At 31.9% G+C, this 17,621-nt stretch overlaps 1 protein-coding gene across 4 annotated transcripts in view; it reads right to left on the reverse strand.

Moving 5' to 3' along the window:
- Cog4 (conserved oligomeric Golgi complex subunit 4) overlaps positions 1–17,621 on the reverse strand; it is a 157,406-nt gene that overhangs the window by 130,801 nt on the left and 8,984 nt on the right. For 3 of the 4 annotated variants that reach the window (XM_085821833.1, XM_085821831.1, XM_085821832.1), the window contains exon 2: positions 1,827–1,909. In XM_085821833.1, the coding sequence (XP_085677959.1) occupies positions 1,827–1,909 (83 nt within the window). Of the gene's footprint in view, positions 1–1,826; positions 1,910–17,416; positions 17,508–17,621 lie in introns of all 4 variants that reach the window. The other variant, XM_085821835.1, reaches the window with a different exon arrangement.

Raw genomic sequence — 17,621 nt, forward strand, 5'->3', positions numbered from 1 at the left:
TCTGGTTTGTTGGTATTTTATTTGGTTTATTTTCTGATTTTTGTGCCATTTTTGTATTTATTGTTTCTTTAGTATCTTGTATGTTCTTGGGAATGATGATAATTTTTAATGTCTCTACCAGGGGAACTTTTTTCTGCATAGTGATATCTGTTTGGATTGCTATTGATTTAGTGCTTTTAACAGCTTTGGCATGTAATATATTTTGTTCCGGCTGCATGTTTGACACTATTTTTCTATTCAGAGATGACTTCCTCATCTGAGACAAAAAGAAGATCACTCTCTGAAATTACTTCCCAGCAATAATTCAGTGTCTTGCAGAGACTTCCACACTCCCAAGTTTGGTTAAGCAAAGAAGATCTGTAGATTGGCTAAAAAAAAACAGTTTCAATTAAAAGGTCTCCAGAATGCAGTTATTTTATGTTTTTTGGTTTTCCTTTTAAGTTCCCTGATACAGTTGTTATGACTATAAGGTAAACTAACATTAGCATTTTCACTTGTTTTTGTTTTTTTGGATACATAATTATGTTCAGTTGAAGTGTTTAAATTTGATTGAGCCATGTTTGGAAGAGAAACGATTCGGGTCCGATTGCCCCACCCACCATGGAAACACAGAATCCTGTATTAAAGCTATGCAAACTGAAGCCCCACAGTTTTTTGCTTCTGCTTTCCCGAAAGCGGGCACTCCCGAGAGCTTATCCTCAAGCCACTGACACAAGGACTAGTGAACAACCGATTGACACTGAGGAAAATAAGGTGCCCCTGTTTAGCTGAGGCAGAGGCCAAAGCAGTGTAATGCTTTGGCCCTCAACAACCAGGGCCCTCCTTTCCAGCAACACAGGTCTCCATGCACGGCAAACACGTGAGCAGCTTTCTCGCCACTCAAAGCTACATACAAGAGCTGTAATAGCATCTGATCCCGAGCCCCAACCTCCAAAGAGGAAAAACACAAGGGAGAAGGCAAGGAAAAAAGTTTCAGCTCAGAGGAGAGGAGACAGAAGAGAGGATAGATCCCTGAGGCTCCAGGATCGTGACACCCGTCTTTTACCAAGACGATAACGCCCTGAAAGGCTAGGGTACCTAGGGTACCACACATGTACTCAAAGTGAACCCCTGAGGGCGATATTGAATGAATGGCTAATTTATTATTGACCAAAATAAATTCTTTTATGTGGATGTTTACAACAATTTTTTTTTTTTTTTTTTTTTTTTTGGTTACAGTTTGGTGGATTTGGTAACAAACTGCACTTTCTTTAGCCTGAATTGTACTACTGCCATTTTTTTCGCCAAGGCCAATGCAGAAGAGAGACACCAAAATTTCTTTATTTTATTTTTCAAACAACCAATGTTTCAGTGCTAAAATTATTTTTAATATTAAAATTTTATGTCCTGATATAATATATACAACTGCTTTTATAGGCAGTAGTATGATAATGCATTTTAAGAATAAGCTTTTTCTGATAATAAAATTAGAAATATAATACCTTAGCAAGACATGAAACTTCATTTTAAAAACATAATGTTCATAAGTTTTATTATAAATTTGTAAAAAATAATTTTTCTAAATAAATTTGTAAATAATAAAAAATATTTTTGTACGTAACTTTGTAAATAGTAAAAAATAGGTAAATAAAATTAAATTTGTAAGAAATATTTCATAAAAAAATAAGAAATTCATTCTTACAACTCTTTTAGGTTTGTCTTAAAGTCTAAAATATGTGTTGGGCATATGCCATAATCTACATTTTAGATTCAGATTTTAACTTGCAAATAAAAATAAATAAATAATGAAGTAATACAACTCAAAATGCATTAAAATATATACTAACAGCATCTTCTGTAAGGATAAGACTTCAGTTTCTTGGTGGTCATGTTGTTCAATGAAATTTTTAAGCTCAGCATCAATCCTTTCCTAAAAAATACAATATAAAGTTCTATACATACCATATAAGTGTAAAATAATAAGCTTATGAGAAAATTATGACATAAAACAGAAGTTTAAAAAAAAAAAAAAAAAAAAGAGGAACTACTTAACCCAAAAGGGGATGAGCCCAGAAGGGCTATTTGCCTCGAAATGGTATTTTGTTTTGAATCACTTTCAAATTGTTGCCATCAAAGCCCAAATTTGGAATTTGCTTTATTGTATAGTTCATATTTTGTAAAACTGTCATGACTTTTTGATTTAAAAACCCAATGATTTCAAAGTAAGCAGTGGCAACACGGTAAGGAATTAAAAATTTTTATCTCCAGCGCCTGACACTCTTTATAAAAAATTCTAAAGATATGCTTTTTTAAAATATTTCAGCCCATTCAGCATTTGGCATTGGCTCAAATGCTCTTGAAACATGTATTGTGTCTGTAAATGAAAAATATGCCCATTTGGGTATAATTTAAAATTTAAAGGCTTTCAGATTCCCCCCCCTTTTTTTTTTACTTAGAAATAATACAGATGGAAAGAAAGTAAGAATATGGTAGTATTAAAAGCTTTTTAATGCAGATTAAAAAAAATAAAATTGATAATTATATAGTTGTAGAGTCATTAGGTTAATTGGAAGCAGAAAAGATGAAAAAAAAAATGCAACTGCCTTCATCGGGAATCGAACCATGGACCTCTGGAATACCAGCCCAGTGTGCTACCGTTACACCACGAAGGCACGCTAGGGAAGTGGGAGAAATACCTCATATAGTAACCATGATTAGAAATTTTGCCTACACCTATGTTAAACCTCCAACCAGCAAGGATGCATATATGCATTCTAAAATATTGACTCTCATACCGGCAAGGCAGCATATATGTGTCTGAATATTTTGGTCCCCACAACGGCAAAACAGCATATATACGAAAACCTCCATTTTGACGGCACAAAACGGCAAAGCAGCATATATGCAGCCTGTTTCAGAGTGCCCTTCCCTCTCTGCTCTTAACTTAAACTGACAGGTTATAATTTTCCTTTGCGCGAGGTAACTGATGAGAAGTAACTAACTATTCAATAGAGACAATTCCCCCCCCCCCGTTAGGTTTTCGAATAACAACTAGGAATAAATAGCTTGTTTAAATCCTCCGTCTTTTCTGTGCTTATGCCAGCTATAGTAAAATTTAATATTTACGTACGTAAACAGAATTTTCCTTTTCCAGCCTAATTACTCTCCAAATTTTAAGTCACAGTTTGTCAAAATGTAATTAAAATTAAAATGCAACAGTAATTGTAATTGCAACAATATTTTGAAATATGTGATTCCAATTACATTGCAATTGTAATTAGAATATGCAATTACTTTACAATTACAATGCGACTTCTTTTTAATTACAACAACAATGTATGTATGTAATTGCATTATAATTCTGAAATTTAGTTACAATTACAATGCAATTGCAATTACAGACATAATTATATAATCTAATTACAATTATAAATTTCATTGTATCTAATTATAATTACAATAAAACTTATTGCAAATACATTATGTTAGCTAATTATAATGTAATTTTAATTGCAATTGCAGTAGGGAATTATATAAATATGCAATTAGGAAAGTAATTGCCCCTAGATAATTGGAATTACATAGCCTAATAAAATCACGATCATAATTGTAATGGTATTTGTTGTATATAATTGAAACTACATTGTAATTGTAATAACAAGATGCAAGTACTAAGTAATTACAATTACAAAGTAGCTGTTTTTTAATTACAATTACAATTTACGCAATTTCATTTTTAAATTATAATAATGCTGTATTTGTGAAATCTAATTTCATATTCATTGTAATTGCACAATCTAATTGCGTTATACAATCTAATTAAAATTACACTGTAATTGTAGCTGCAGTAGGTAATTATATAATTAGGAAAGTAATTGCTTCTGATAAATGCAGTTACATAGCCCAGGAAAATCATGCAAATGTGACTGTAGTATGCAATTGAAAATACACAGTAATTGTAATAATATTATGCAATTATTTTGAATTACAATGTAACTATTTTTAATTACAATTAAAATTTATGCAAATGCATTTTAATTATAATTACATTTCAATTGTAAAATCCAATTGAATACACTATAATTGTAATTATATAATCTAATAAAAATTACAATGTAATTTTATAATTTCATCTTAATTACAATTACACAGCAGATGATTGTAATTATGTAATCAGAATTTCAGAACCCCTTATAATTTCAGTGTTAATAGGCTAAGGAAATCGTGATCGTATTTGAAAATTACAGTTTATAATAGTATATCCAAAATGTTTCTCCATTTTCAATGATGAATTTTAAATAATAGAACTAGGTAATTGCCTATAAGAAAAATATTACTATTTTCTGTCTGGAATCATCCTACATGTATTGCAGTTTGTGATACCGGCATAAACTGGAAATTATTTAAAGGGAGTAATATCAGCTATTTTATATAGATCTAAATACACATAATAATGTAAGCAAATACATATGCTTATGATCTTCGACATACATGTGAATTTGAATTACAAGATTAACCCTCTAAGCAGCAATATTTTTTGAGATATCTGTAAGAACGTATATGAATGTGCATATTAAAATATGTCAAAGAAATTAAGGCAATATATCAATAGTACACAAATCCAGGTATGTAATACCACGACAGTTTTTAAATTAAAAACAAACAATATTTGTTCTCATAGTAGTTTTGATAAATTTGTGCTTTCTTAGCGAAAACCCTGGCAGCTCTACAGGGTTAAGGAAAAGCAAGCAAACAGTGTATGCTTGTGGAAAGGGATGTTTTCATGGAGGATTTGTTAGGGAAAACTGTTTTATATTACAGAAGAAATAAACCATGGAAACTTAATTTATCCTTTCCTTTTCAGCAAGGGATCATCAAGGATTAAACTAAGTCTCATAATTTTATCCAACCGATTGCTTTAGCTGGTATAAAAGTGACTCAGACCTGATATAGGTCTGCTTAATTGCTGTGTGTACTAAACATTTTACTAACTCTATTTATAAAGGATTGCCACCTAGATGGGAAAATAGTTCATGACCCTGACTGCCATACTGAAAGACCTGGGTTCAAATTCTGGATTAATTTGTTCGTCCCTTTACAGGAGGCAATAGTGATCTACCTATCACAGGTGCCACCATAATAATGTGACCACCACTTCCTGTTTTAGTAATGGCCCTTGTCTAAAATGGCTAGTGCCTGTCTTTGAAAAAAAAAAAAAATGATTGAGAATTAGCCTTTTATTAAACATAACACATATTTTCAATAAATAGTTAAAATGCATTATTTACTTAGAAGTGAAAGTACTGGCATGAACTATTTTCTATAGTTTCAAGTAAAAACAAATAAAAGTATCATTTTCTTTTGTGCCTGTGAATGTTAAGTTATTTGGATTATGGTAAAGCACCCTCCGCAGATGCTTCTGTGGAGGACTTTCTAAAGGAAACTGTCTCATACTCACATCACCCATGAGGAAAAGGTCTTTATTTAACTGAATGAGACAAAGTATTTAAGATTAATGATATATTTGTGGAGAATTTTCTAAAGGAAACTGGTTTGTATTCATGTTGCACAGAAGGAAATCCACGGAAATGTCCAAACATTTAGCTTGTTTGCTGCAATTTGAATCCGATTTGAACTAGCATTATTCAAAAGACGTCTTATTTACTCGATTACTGCTGAACCAATAATGTAATTGTTTTTGCAGTTATATTGTAATTCGAACAATCATTGTATTACAACTGCAATTATAGCTGCATTAGTTATAATTTTAACTAACTACAATTAATTACCAGCTTAGTCAATAATAGATAGCTTAAATTTTGAAGGTAAATGAAAGATCCTATAATTTGTCGAATGACAATATGGGAAAGTGTATTCACCAGGGATGGTCGAAGTTTAATTAGGATCTTATTTTTTGCACACTGGCAATATTTGCCAAAGGTTGCTCGAAGGTTATTTCCTAGACATGAACAACAGATTTTGTGTCTACAGATTTTGTTCCTCAAGAAAAGTATTTTATATCATAGATAAAAATAATGCATCTTCCTCAAGGTGCAGTAAACAGCAAGTACTGATAAATGTAATTGGAATTACATTATAACTCTAGTGAATACAGATACAATGTTTTTTTAATGGATATAATTATATTATAGTTGTAATTGCAAAAAAGTCAAGTGAGTTCTATAGTATAGCATACTTGTATTTAATGAAGCACAATACTGAATGTTTTAATATCTTTGGTACTGAATAGATGTTTCACTACGCTTTTGAAATGTATATTCGATAATATATTCTTATTGCTGTACTTCTTATTATATTTTTCTTACACAGTTCATAAAACTTTCCACTGGGAATATATTGGACAGAGGCAAAATATTTGTATTATACTATTATTATTTATGTGCTTTGCCCCAAGGCACTACATGGAAGGCAGGGATGCCTTCGTGGAGGACTTTCTAAGGAAAACTGGCTCATATTAACATGTTACACATGGAAAAAACCATGGAAACGCCCATGCAGCCAGCCCGTTCGAGGGATTCGAACCTTAGACTGAACTACCAGGGACTTGCTGGTGGGACATGCATTATATTGAGGCTAATTGAATAATTTTAAATTTTCGTGAGTCCATTAAGGTTCACTTGAAGGAAACTCTCAAAAAGAAGTTATGCTATATTTACACATTTTGAAATGGTTGAATATACAGTACTTTCCTGTAACGATAGTGCTTGATATATCGTGTTTTCTGGTAGAAGCATGTGTTGCCTAAAATGGAATATAAATGACCATTTTCAGAATAATTGCCTAAAACAATAAACTGTAATTTTTAAGCATCAATATAATTAGTGGATTTTATTGAAAATAAAATTTGCCGATATTGAAAACACATTTTATTTTCTGAATTATATATATGCTGCGAGACTTCAGCAGACCTAATAGCTCCAGCAAAATTCAAGATATGGTAGTTTAAAAAAAAAGGCAGAAAAAGAAAGTGGAAAAGGAATAGGCTTACTGTCATGTATCTGGCTGCAGTGAGCCAATCAGCGAGAGTCCAGCAAGTGAGAGAAACAGTGGTTGCATGTTAGCCTCAGAGGAGAAAGGTGGTAGATTTCGTTATGTTGTAGGAGCGAGGTACTGCTCCGAGTTAACCATTATTCTTTGAACGTTAATTTTTAATAAATGCTTGTTTCGTTTTTTTTTTTAATGGTGCCTTATTCATCTGTGAAGCCATTACAGCATGTCATGTATCTGGCTGCGGTGAGGCAATCAGCTGCCTGCCAGAGCCCAGCAAGTGAGAGAGACGACAGTTGCATGTTAGCCTCAGAGGAGGAAGGTGGGAGATTTCCCTATGTTGTAGGAACGAGTTACTGCTCCGAGTTTACTAGTATTCTTTGAATGTTAATTTTAATAAATGTTTGTTTCGTTTTTGTAATGGTGCCTTATTCATCCGTGAAACCATTACAGCACGCTGTCGTTCGAGAACCAGAGAGAACGAAGGAGACTGGATTTTGAGATGATGTGAGAAATTTTTGTTGTAATTTTAAGGAAAATTTCTTATAAATATGTTTAAAAGAATAGTTAAAAGTGATTTGATCTTGGTGTTGAAAGAACTCGGTGAAGAAGCCGATTCTAGTTCTAAAGAATATTTGAAAGATAAAGATTTTGTTATTGAATTTCTTAATACTGCGGTTGAAGAAAGGAAAAAGTCAGAAGAAATTGTGAAACTGCGTTTGATGCAAATCGAAAGTAGCAACGAATCCAATAACAATGTAGAAAATAAACTTTCATTAGATAAGCTTTTGAAAGCTGTACAGGCATTATCGATTTCTGTACCTAAAAAGGGTGAAGCATGGAACTTATTTTTTGATTCAATAGAAAGGGCTTTTAAGCATAAGAATGTACCAAATGAGTTTAAGTCTGAAATTTTACTTAAACTGATAGATGATAAATCTTCTAATATTCTGGTGCATATTAAAGATGATGATTTGAAAGATTATGAAAAAATTAAATCCTTAATCCTTAAGGAATATGAACCATCGCCAATTATATGTTTAGAAAATTTTCGCCAAGCTCAAAGGTTGATGGGGGAAACTCATTTGCAGTTCGCCTCTCGTTTAAGATCATGTTGGATCCATTATTGTAGAAGTAGAAGCATCAATGATTTTGAGTCTTTAATTAATAATTTCTGACAAACTTTTTCAAACATTGGATAGTGATTTAGCGTGCCATGTTACAGTTCGACAAGGTGAAAGTTGGCTACGTCCAGAAGAACTAGCAAAGGAATGCGATGAATTATTTCATCGCAAAAGGTAAATCTTTTGATGACATAAGAGGGGAAAAACGCACTAGTTTTTGTGATTCCTGCAACAAAAACTCTAAATATATTTCACCAGCACTAAGAAAAGATTCAGTGGTAAATGAACAGAAACATTCGTTTAAACCGCAAGAGTGTTATGTGTGTAGTAGCAGTTTACATTTGGCTAAGGATTGCCCGAAAAGGCGACTGCGAGAATGTTATATGTGTAGTAGCAGTTTACATTTGGCTAAGGATAGCCCGAACAGGCGAAATAAAATTGAGAGGTCCAATAAACAGAATGATAATTTCCCGGTCAAACAGAAAGTTAACACTTCAAGTAAACCAAAGGACAATGCGGTTCTTACAAATGTAAATTCTAAACATTTACAAAAACGCGAGTGTTCCGACGGAAAACTGAATTTTGATTCCTTGGAAAAGATTACTATTTACATTGCAGGGAAGCAAGTAGAAGCTATAAAAGATTCAGGTACGGAAATACCAATTTTGAACACTACGTTAATTCCTGATTTAAAAATAGAAAGTAAGGGTAAAATTATTTTAAGTTCTGCATTTGGCGACGTCATAGAGGCAACATTAGCTACTATTCCCATTTATTACAAAAAACCAAATAGTTGTCTATATTCGCACATAGAAGCTCTTTTTGCATTGACAGATAAGCTCAATGTTCAATGTTTAATTACACCAGATGTATGGAATCGCATGTTTGAAGACGAGAATGAATCAACAGTCTTTCCTGAGACGAAACCGGAAACTCATAAACAAAAACAACTTGAGGTTGGCGCTGTTGAACTTTCAAATGTAAATCTTTTTTATAGCTCAGTTGTGAATCAGACATGGACCTTATAAGAAGAGGAAGGTGGGAGATTTCCCTATGTTGTAGGAGCGAGGTACTGCTCCGAGTTTACTAGTATTTTTTTAACGTTAATTTTAATAAATGTTTGTTTTGTTTTTGTAATGGTGCTTTATTCATAGTGAAACACTGGAAACGAGTAGACAAGATGTTAATACTATATGGGTTAAAAACACGAAGGGCAAATTTAAATATGTACTATATTATAGCTACCTAGTGTTTTCCATATTATCTATATCAATATTGAGATAAGTCACAAAAAATACTTGAAATAAACATAGCTCAAAAATTTAAAAATTTAAAAAAAAAAAAAAAACTGCAGGCTGAAAAAGAAAGCTAAAGTACAAAATGTGCAGAATGTTAACTTTGATTTAAAGGTTTCAAAAAAGGTACTAAGAATTTTCATTACTAAATTCAATTTAAAGCACTTCAGCTATTCTTAAACAGTGTCGTTCTTCTATCGTCCACATGAAATTCTGTTGACAAAATTTCTTATGCATACAAATGCTGTTTTATAGCCTGCCTCATCTTACCCAATAAGTTTAGAAAACAGTATTTAAGCATACACAATGATTTCATTCATCTCAAACAAAAGAGAGTAGCTTTAAAAAGAGAGTGAAACTTTTGAAGTAATTTGAAGTAACTACTTTTGCATTGCCATGAACATTTTACCATCAGCTTTTATGCAACTATGAATCAGAGAATCTGTATTGTCTCATAGATAGTTTCCGTGAATAGCGGCGTATGCAAGCTTTTTCCTCTTTCTGCCCTAAGAATAAACAGCTCATATGGGGATTCTGCAAAAGTTTTATTTGAAAGTTACTATAATTTTACCACTTCCAGAACATTTTTTCGAAAAGCAAATCATCGTTTATGGAGGAAAAAATGTTCTAAGAATTGAAAGATAAATTTATAATGAGAATAAAAGAAAAATGAAATTGGAATCACTTTTCTAGTAATTATTTCACTCCTCTTAAGTTCGGGTTAGTATCACCTTTCTAAGAAAATGACAGATGACATGAGTTTTACAGAATCCCAAAATCCTCAATAGGTATCCAATATTGTGTATTTGCAAATGTTTACTTAATTTGAATTCCAACCAAATGTTGAAAACAAAGAGGAAAAAAAAAATCTCTGTACAAATGGAAAAACTACAAATTCTTATTCTCATTCTTTTGCAGTGACATTCCATAAAATTGTATCAAAGGATCATATCACTGTTGGATGCAATGATTACTTATATCAAATATTTTGCGTATTTATGAATGGAACTGTCTTTTAACAACTGAACACTGGTAGTTCAACCTAGGTTTGAGTTCCAACTAGTGTGTTCGTTGCATGGCATTTTGCCGAGTTTTTGGTTGTAAATGTGAACCAGTTTTCCTCAAAAAGGTCATCTATAAAGGCATACCTTTCCTCAGGGAGATAGCCATCCTATGCTATCTGCCTGACAAATGTGGAAGAATTTTTCTTATCTTTTACATAGCTTTCATTTCTTTTACCGCATTTTTTTTTACTAAACATTTTAAAATTGTAAAACTACAAGTTATGGAAAACTGAATGATATTTATTACTATTAATGAAAAGTAAAAACTAGATGCATCACCGGCATCATTTTCTGTTATTACTATCATTATACAATTGATTGTATTTGTTTTCAGTATACATTCCATAGTATCTATTCTGTTACCAATATATTCTGTTCTATTTTACATTTTGTTACCAATATCATTATATAATTTTGATGCATTTTCTTTATCTTCATTCCAACGAAGATAAAGGAAATGCATAAAAAATATCATCATATTTTCTTAAAATGATATACAGTGTGAAACTACTATATTAAATCTCAATTTTTTATAGCATAAATTGTAAAATGCTGCATTATATATAAATCTCCCTTCTGGCCATTTGAAAATAAATTTACATCCATCCACATAATCAAGAAGCAGGATCTACGCTACGCATTTTGTCTCCCATTGCAATCTATGTGGGTTCTTAATTCTATTGAGCAATGTTCCACAAATTAAAAAAAAATTGCCATGCTTAAATTTTGTTGCTCTGTGCTTTTTTTCGTGTTCTTCTAAAAATTTTACTGTCCAATAAATTCTTGCCTCCAAATGCCCACTCTAAATTCTTAAAGGTTTGCCATCCCTAAATTTTCTTCTTCGATGTTTCTTTAAATTCTAAATATTTTTCAGCTATTAAAATCTGCCGTCCCGCCAGGCCTGTTTTTCGATCACACAGATTCCATTGAAAAATATGAATTTTAATAGCAATCTTCCCAATTTCCATCAAATAAAGTTCTTCTATTAGAAGTTTTATGGGAGTATTAAAACATATTGGCAATAAACATGCAAATTCTGCAGAAGCAATCTTTTTTCTCTCCTGAAGAAATACCTGTATCTGACTGTCTTCAAAATTGAAGTTTTATTCAAAATCTACATCTTTATATTAAATTTTACATTCTTGTGTTTCTCTCTCTTTTTGGTGTTTCACAAGATTTATTCAAAAATTATTGTTCTTATTTTTTATTGTAAAACAAATAGTTTAAATCGAAACCCTCAACTTGCTTTTATTTACTTAAATTATAACATTTGATAATGTGAAATGAGCTATCTAAATAATTTGCATATAAAAACCTCAAAAATGTGAAACACCACTTTGAAAGCTTTTGTTTTGGTTTATTTGATTATTCTAAAGTACATGAGGAATATCTACCTAAAGAGAGGGTTGCCTTCATGGAGAATTTTCTAAGAGAAACTTGCTGGCATCCATATTAGGCATAGGGAAAACCACAAAATTTTTACTTTGAAAGGTAAAGGTATCTAACATTCTATATCTATATTTTATTCTAAATTTTCCTTAACCCTCTAAGCTAGAATATTTTTTTGTGATATCAGGAAGAACGTATATATACGTGCATATTAAAATATTTCAAAGAAATTAAGGCAATATGGCAAAGAAAACAAATCCAGGTATGAAATACCAGGAGAGTTTTTACATTAAATAAAAATTAATTTGTTCTCATAGTAGTTTTTGGGAAATTTGTGCTTTTTTAGCAAAAACCCTGGCCGCTCAGAGGGTTAAGCAATTTGATACAAGGGCAATTTTAGCATATTGATACAGGGGCTGCATTTAAGTTAAGAATTAAAATAATGTTCTTTTATGATTTACATAAGACAGCCCTTTCTGTCAAAAATAATCATATGAAAATACAAAATACACCAAATTTCACAACCAAGCCATTTATTTCAGAAATTGAGATGTATTTGTGACATTATCTTGTCTGTATGTAGATAACTTTTCAACAAGGTTGTTGCATAACTGAAATTTCTTCCAAAATATTCACTATTTTATTACTTCTGTCTACCAATAAATGAGACAAAAACAAAATTCCCTTTTAGAAATATGAAACAAGATAAAATTTATTAAATGAATTAATTCATTTATTAAATGAAATAGATTTATAGTAAAATGAAGTACAAACAATCTGCCAAAATGACCAACACTAAGCATGTGTTCGTTATTTTAATAATGTATTAATTATCACTAACATGCAACTTTCAATTGGAATTCGATATTTTAACGCCTTAAGGACCAGCGCGCGAAGAATGAAGTGCAGTCACAGGACTTCCGTAGAGTGTTGCCATTACTCGCTTTTAAATCATTGAGTTTGTTAATCAAAAATTCATTAATGCTTTACAAAATATGAAATCGATAACAAGACAAATTCCAAATTTCAAATTTAGGCTTTCAGATGCCCATACTTGAAGTAGGATTACAACATTCAAAAATGGATGGCTCTAAGTACCATTGTTTTATAACAATGTGAGAAACATACATACATTTATGCACATTCTTCATTATTTAATTTCTTCAAATATAATACAGGGTGATATTACTTGGTGGCAATGATCTGAAAAGTGATACAGTCAAAAGTCGTTAATTCGGACACTCATAATCCGGAATGATCTATAATCCGGACCTCAAAGCTAAAAACTTTCTGTGTATGCACCGCGTTGGCACATGCGCACAGGCGTTTTACGCGTGTGCGTAAGACCTTGACTACTGCGCATATGCGTGTGCGCAAGTGCAGAATATGTTTTCGCCTGCACGTTTAATGTATAATAAACGGTGTAAGCTAAAATTATCTAATTATCTATTTCAGTTAATGTTAATGATTGCGTTGTTCCTTAATCTTCGAATTGGATCGCGCTTATTATTTTTTGCAGACTGTAAGAGCAATTTTATAAAAGTAAACTTGAACTTTCGATTATGTCAAATAGAATTTCTGATGCTGGAACTTCCAAAGGATCTACAAAACGAAAGTATGTTTCGATGTCCAACAAACAAAAAGTGGAATTGCTGCAAAAAATGGATAAAGACATGAAGAATGTGACAGAGAGGTTAGTGAAAACAAAAAAATTTCGATTGACAAGTTAGTTGGTATTCTTGGCACAGCAATTAACGGGACTTGAACAGCGGAACTTTGTAACTGAACAAGAAATTATGTCTGTTTATAGAATTAAAGAGAAAATATTATCACATAAAATGAAACAACTTACATTGAAAGAAATGTTTAATAAAGTAAACAAATAAATATGAAGCTTTTTTTTTTTTTTTTTTGTAAATTTTGATACCCTTTAGATCATAATTGTTCTTTATTTTATAAATTACGGTTTCATATTTTTAATTTTAGAATTTCTGCATGCCATCTTATGAAATTTAAACTGATGATCTATAATCCGGAAAAATCGATAACCCGGAATCGGCGAAGTCCCGACGAGTCCGGATTAACGACTTTTGACTGTACAGCCTTTTAAAGTTTTTAATGCAAAATCGCAAAACAAAAACAAAAAAACAATAGCCCTTCAGAGACGAAGCCCCTTTGGACTAAAAACTAAGTAAAAATAACCTGTAGGTAATTAAATTCCAATTTAAAAATTCTGCTGTGTGTGAAATAATTCAAAACAAGGATTGACTCACAGTCCTATATTGCATATTTTGCACTCAAAATATACTGTTTCCTTTTGCGTTTCCTTGATTTTAGCGCACACACCACACATCTTCTTCTACCTTTATTACCTTTCCCGTCAACGTAAAGTTTCCAAAAATGTCTCCAGTTAGAAGGAAAGGTGGAGTGTTCGGTAATTTTGCACAAATTTTTTAGTTTTTTTAAGTAAGGTCTCTTAGCCATGGCTAATGGAATGAAACCGAATATAACCCCAACACATATCCGAAAACTTCTTCAAAAGACACCCAGAAATATTTCATCCTCAAACCCTGCGTGACATCAGGTTTATCTTAGAAAACTTCCTGTTTTTCTGCATCGAAAAACAGTGTTCGCCACTATGACCGGAAAGTGATCAAGAAAAGACCCCCCACTGGTGGGACATCCATAACTGATCATATTGATACATACATTATAAATAATTACATTATATGTAAATACTATATTATATGCTATAATATAATGCCTAGGTCATTATATATAATGACCATTCAAGGCATTATACATAATGATCTATTAAATCGAGTAAGAAAAACAAAAACGCTGGCTCTTTCCTGAGAAATGCGAGCGAGTAAGATGCATTAAGCATCGAGACAGCTGATGGTCTTTCCCCTTCTGAAATAATGTTGTAATGTTATTTTTTAATTAACCAATAAAGCTTATGCTAAGTTTCAAAATAAATGGCAAAAATGACAACTGGTATTGAGTTTTTCCATCACCGAAGTTCAACGTTACACCTGCTATAGTCAGCTGAAAGCAGTTTCCTAACAAAAAAAAAAAAAAAAAAAGCAAATAACATAAACGAAAACAAGGAGCAGCGCTGTGATTCCCAGTTTGTTTATAACAGTAAATCTATCAAAACCAGAAGCACAGAACATAAACTAATGCAAGTATATGAAGGTCAAATGCCATATGAATCGACCTATGTGAAAACAGTTACCATTTAACACCATCTAATGGCTTTTAAAAATTCAAATAAATTGTTCCATTTTAAAGTTATGCATATGCGATGCTGGGCTGCAGAGATCGATCGGAACTCTTCACGTACACGCGATGCTGGGCTGGAATCGTTGTGTTGCATAAACGGGATGCTGGTTCTGAACGGTAACACCACTTACAAATTTTAACTTAGAACAAAAACTTGATAGCTTGAATCAAAAGCAGATAATTAGTTAAACCAGATCATTTCACTAGTTCATAAGATTTTATGCCTGTGATATGCATATCTAGACAAATTAAACTGAAACTTTGGTTAGAGTAGAGAGTAGGGTACCTCTTGTATTATCATGAAATTGTTGTTTCATTCATGGTAGCCTGAGTAGTTGAATGCTATGGAACCCTATTATGACATAATCGGGCGCATGATTGCAGTAAATACGTAAGGGCTTGAACGTGTGATGGTTAGGAAGTATATTGCTATTTTGTGGTTCAGACAGTAAAATGGCTGAATGTGGTAAGATTAATTTGAAGTTTCTGTATGATTTGGAAAGAAAGGGGGGAAAAGCATTACTTGACTGCTGTGTAAATGAAGGTTTACTTAGTAGCCATTATTAAGTGTCCTGTTTGTAGGAAGGAAATGCGTATGGTCAAACGTTGGACGATAAACGGCACTATGGAGGATATTTTTATTCTTATTTTGCGAATTTATGTGGCAATGACATTATACAGATTTTAGTTGAATAAATTTAGGAAGTGGGAAATCTCAGCGGCACTTGGCACAATTTTTTCCAGCATCTTGAATCACAAAAAATCGCCATATTCTTGGGACGAATTTTTTTATGCCAAGGATAAATGGCATCAAAAGGTGCTTTGTAAAAATTCCCTCTTCAGCCCAATATCAGGGGGAAAAACTCTGTTGGGCAAAAATCGCGCAAGGCAATGTGTAAATTTGCATTGAGAAGGTAAACCATACACACAGAACAAATTGTAAATGGTTAGTTATTGTTGTTATTAATTAAATCTATGTACTTTTTTCATCAATTTAGATTATGATACATATAACTCCAGCATTATTAACTTTAATACTTCTCTTTTTTAATTCTGACCATTAATTTGAACAATTATTGGTAATAATGGTTATATATGTTTGAAAACATGTTTTTTATATAAATGCAATAATGATTGTGAAAATGCAATATATATTATATAGTTAAAGATGGAAAGTTTTAAAAAATAAAATACGTATGTATTTTCCACAACAATATTACTTCCTCGAAATGCATTTATTCCAGGCTATTCAATCATCATCCAGTCTGGCTTATATTGAACATTCCGAATTCTTTTATGCACATAATTTTGCTTAATAAGGCTAAGAGGGTTATTTTTATTCTTTTTTAAGTGCGAAAATAGCTTTCATGTAGGTAAACATAGAAATGTAATCCTGAATTGCAATAACTGCAGGGAAACAAGATTTGTAATAAGCGCTTCTTTCGTGTTATGGAATTGTTTAAATTTCAGAAAGAGACCAATTAAATAGAATAGGATAAGGTTAACTGAGTCTATATTTATTCCATGAAAAATTAAATCATAAAATATACTTTGTGCAATTTGAACGTTGGGAACTACTCTGATGTGCGCCCTCAAGTCGCCAAATTTCTCGCCAAAAACTCCACGCTGCCATATTACTATCTAAATTTTTTGTCAACATTTTGAACTTTAAGCCTAAAATGTCTCCAAAAACGCGGTTTTCGCACATGCAAAAACCACGTTTTGAGCATACAATTTAAGCTAAAAATCTGAAACAAAAACAAAAAATTTAGATAGCAAAAACGTAAAGTTTCTAACCAAAAATATTTGACAAGAATACATGTACACAGCGATATGTTTTAACTTAAAAAAACATCTACCAATGGCACAATCTAGGCAACAAACGAATCTACGAACTATTCATACCTCACTTTAATAAATTAAGATAACGATAAATTTCAAAAAATACCATGTACACAGCATCCTGTTTAAACTTAAAAAACATCTTTGTATTGCACAATCTAGGAAACAAACGAATCTACGAACTACGCACACCTCGCTTTAATAAATTAACATAACAACAATAAATTTCAAAGAATACCATGTACACAGAGTTCTATTTCAACTTAAAAAAAAATCTACGAATTGCACAATCTAGATGCTACACACTAATAAACTAAAATAAATTTCAAACAATTCCAGAAAACGACAATAACGACAGAAATTCATACTGAAAAACAATGAACATAACATTCTACAAAATAAGAACAAGAATAAAATAAAATACACTTACCATGAATTAATGCTTTTTCGAGCAGCAGAAATACCAATTTCATGCCACCAAGTAATCGCTATCGTATTTAAATGACAGCCAGGCACACTATCTAGAAAATTCATACTGTGTTTCACAAATAATAACAAATCCCTACTTCTATCATGCACAGCCACTAAAAATAATCTCCCAGACCCTCTTTTCACACCTCCAAATACCCACTGCC

Source organism: Stegodyphus dumicola, chromosome 8, assembly GCF_044657685.1.
Source record: "Stegodyphus dumicola isolate Sdum_Otavi_A_Nest chromosome 8, ASM4465768v1".
Taxonomy (NCBI): Eukaryota; Metazoa; Arthropoda; class Arachnida; order Araneae; family Eresidae; genus Stegodyphus; species Stegodyphus dumicola.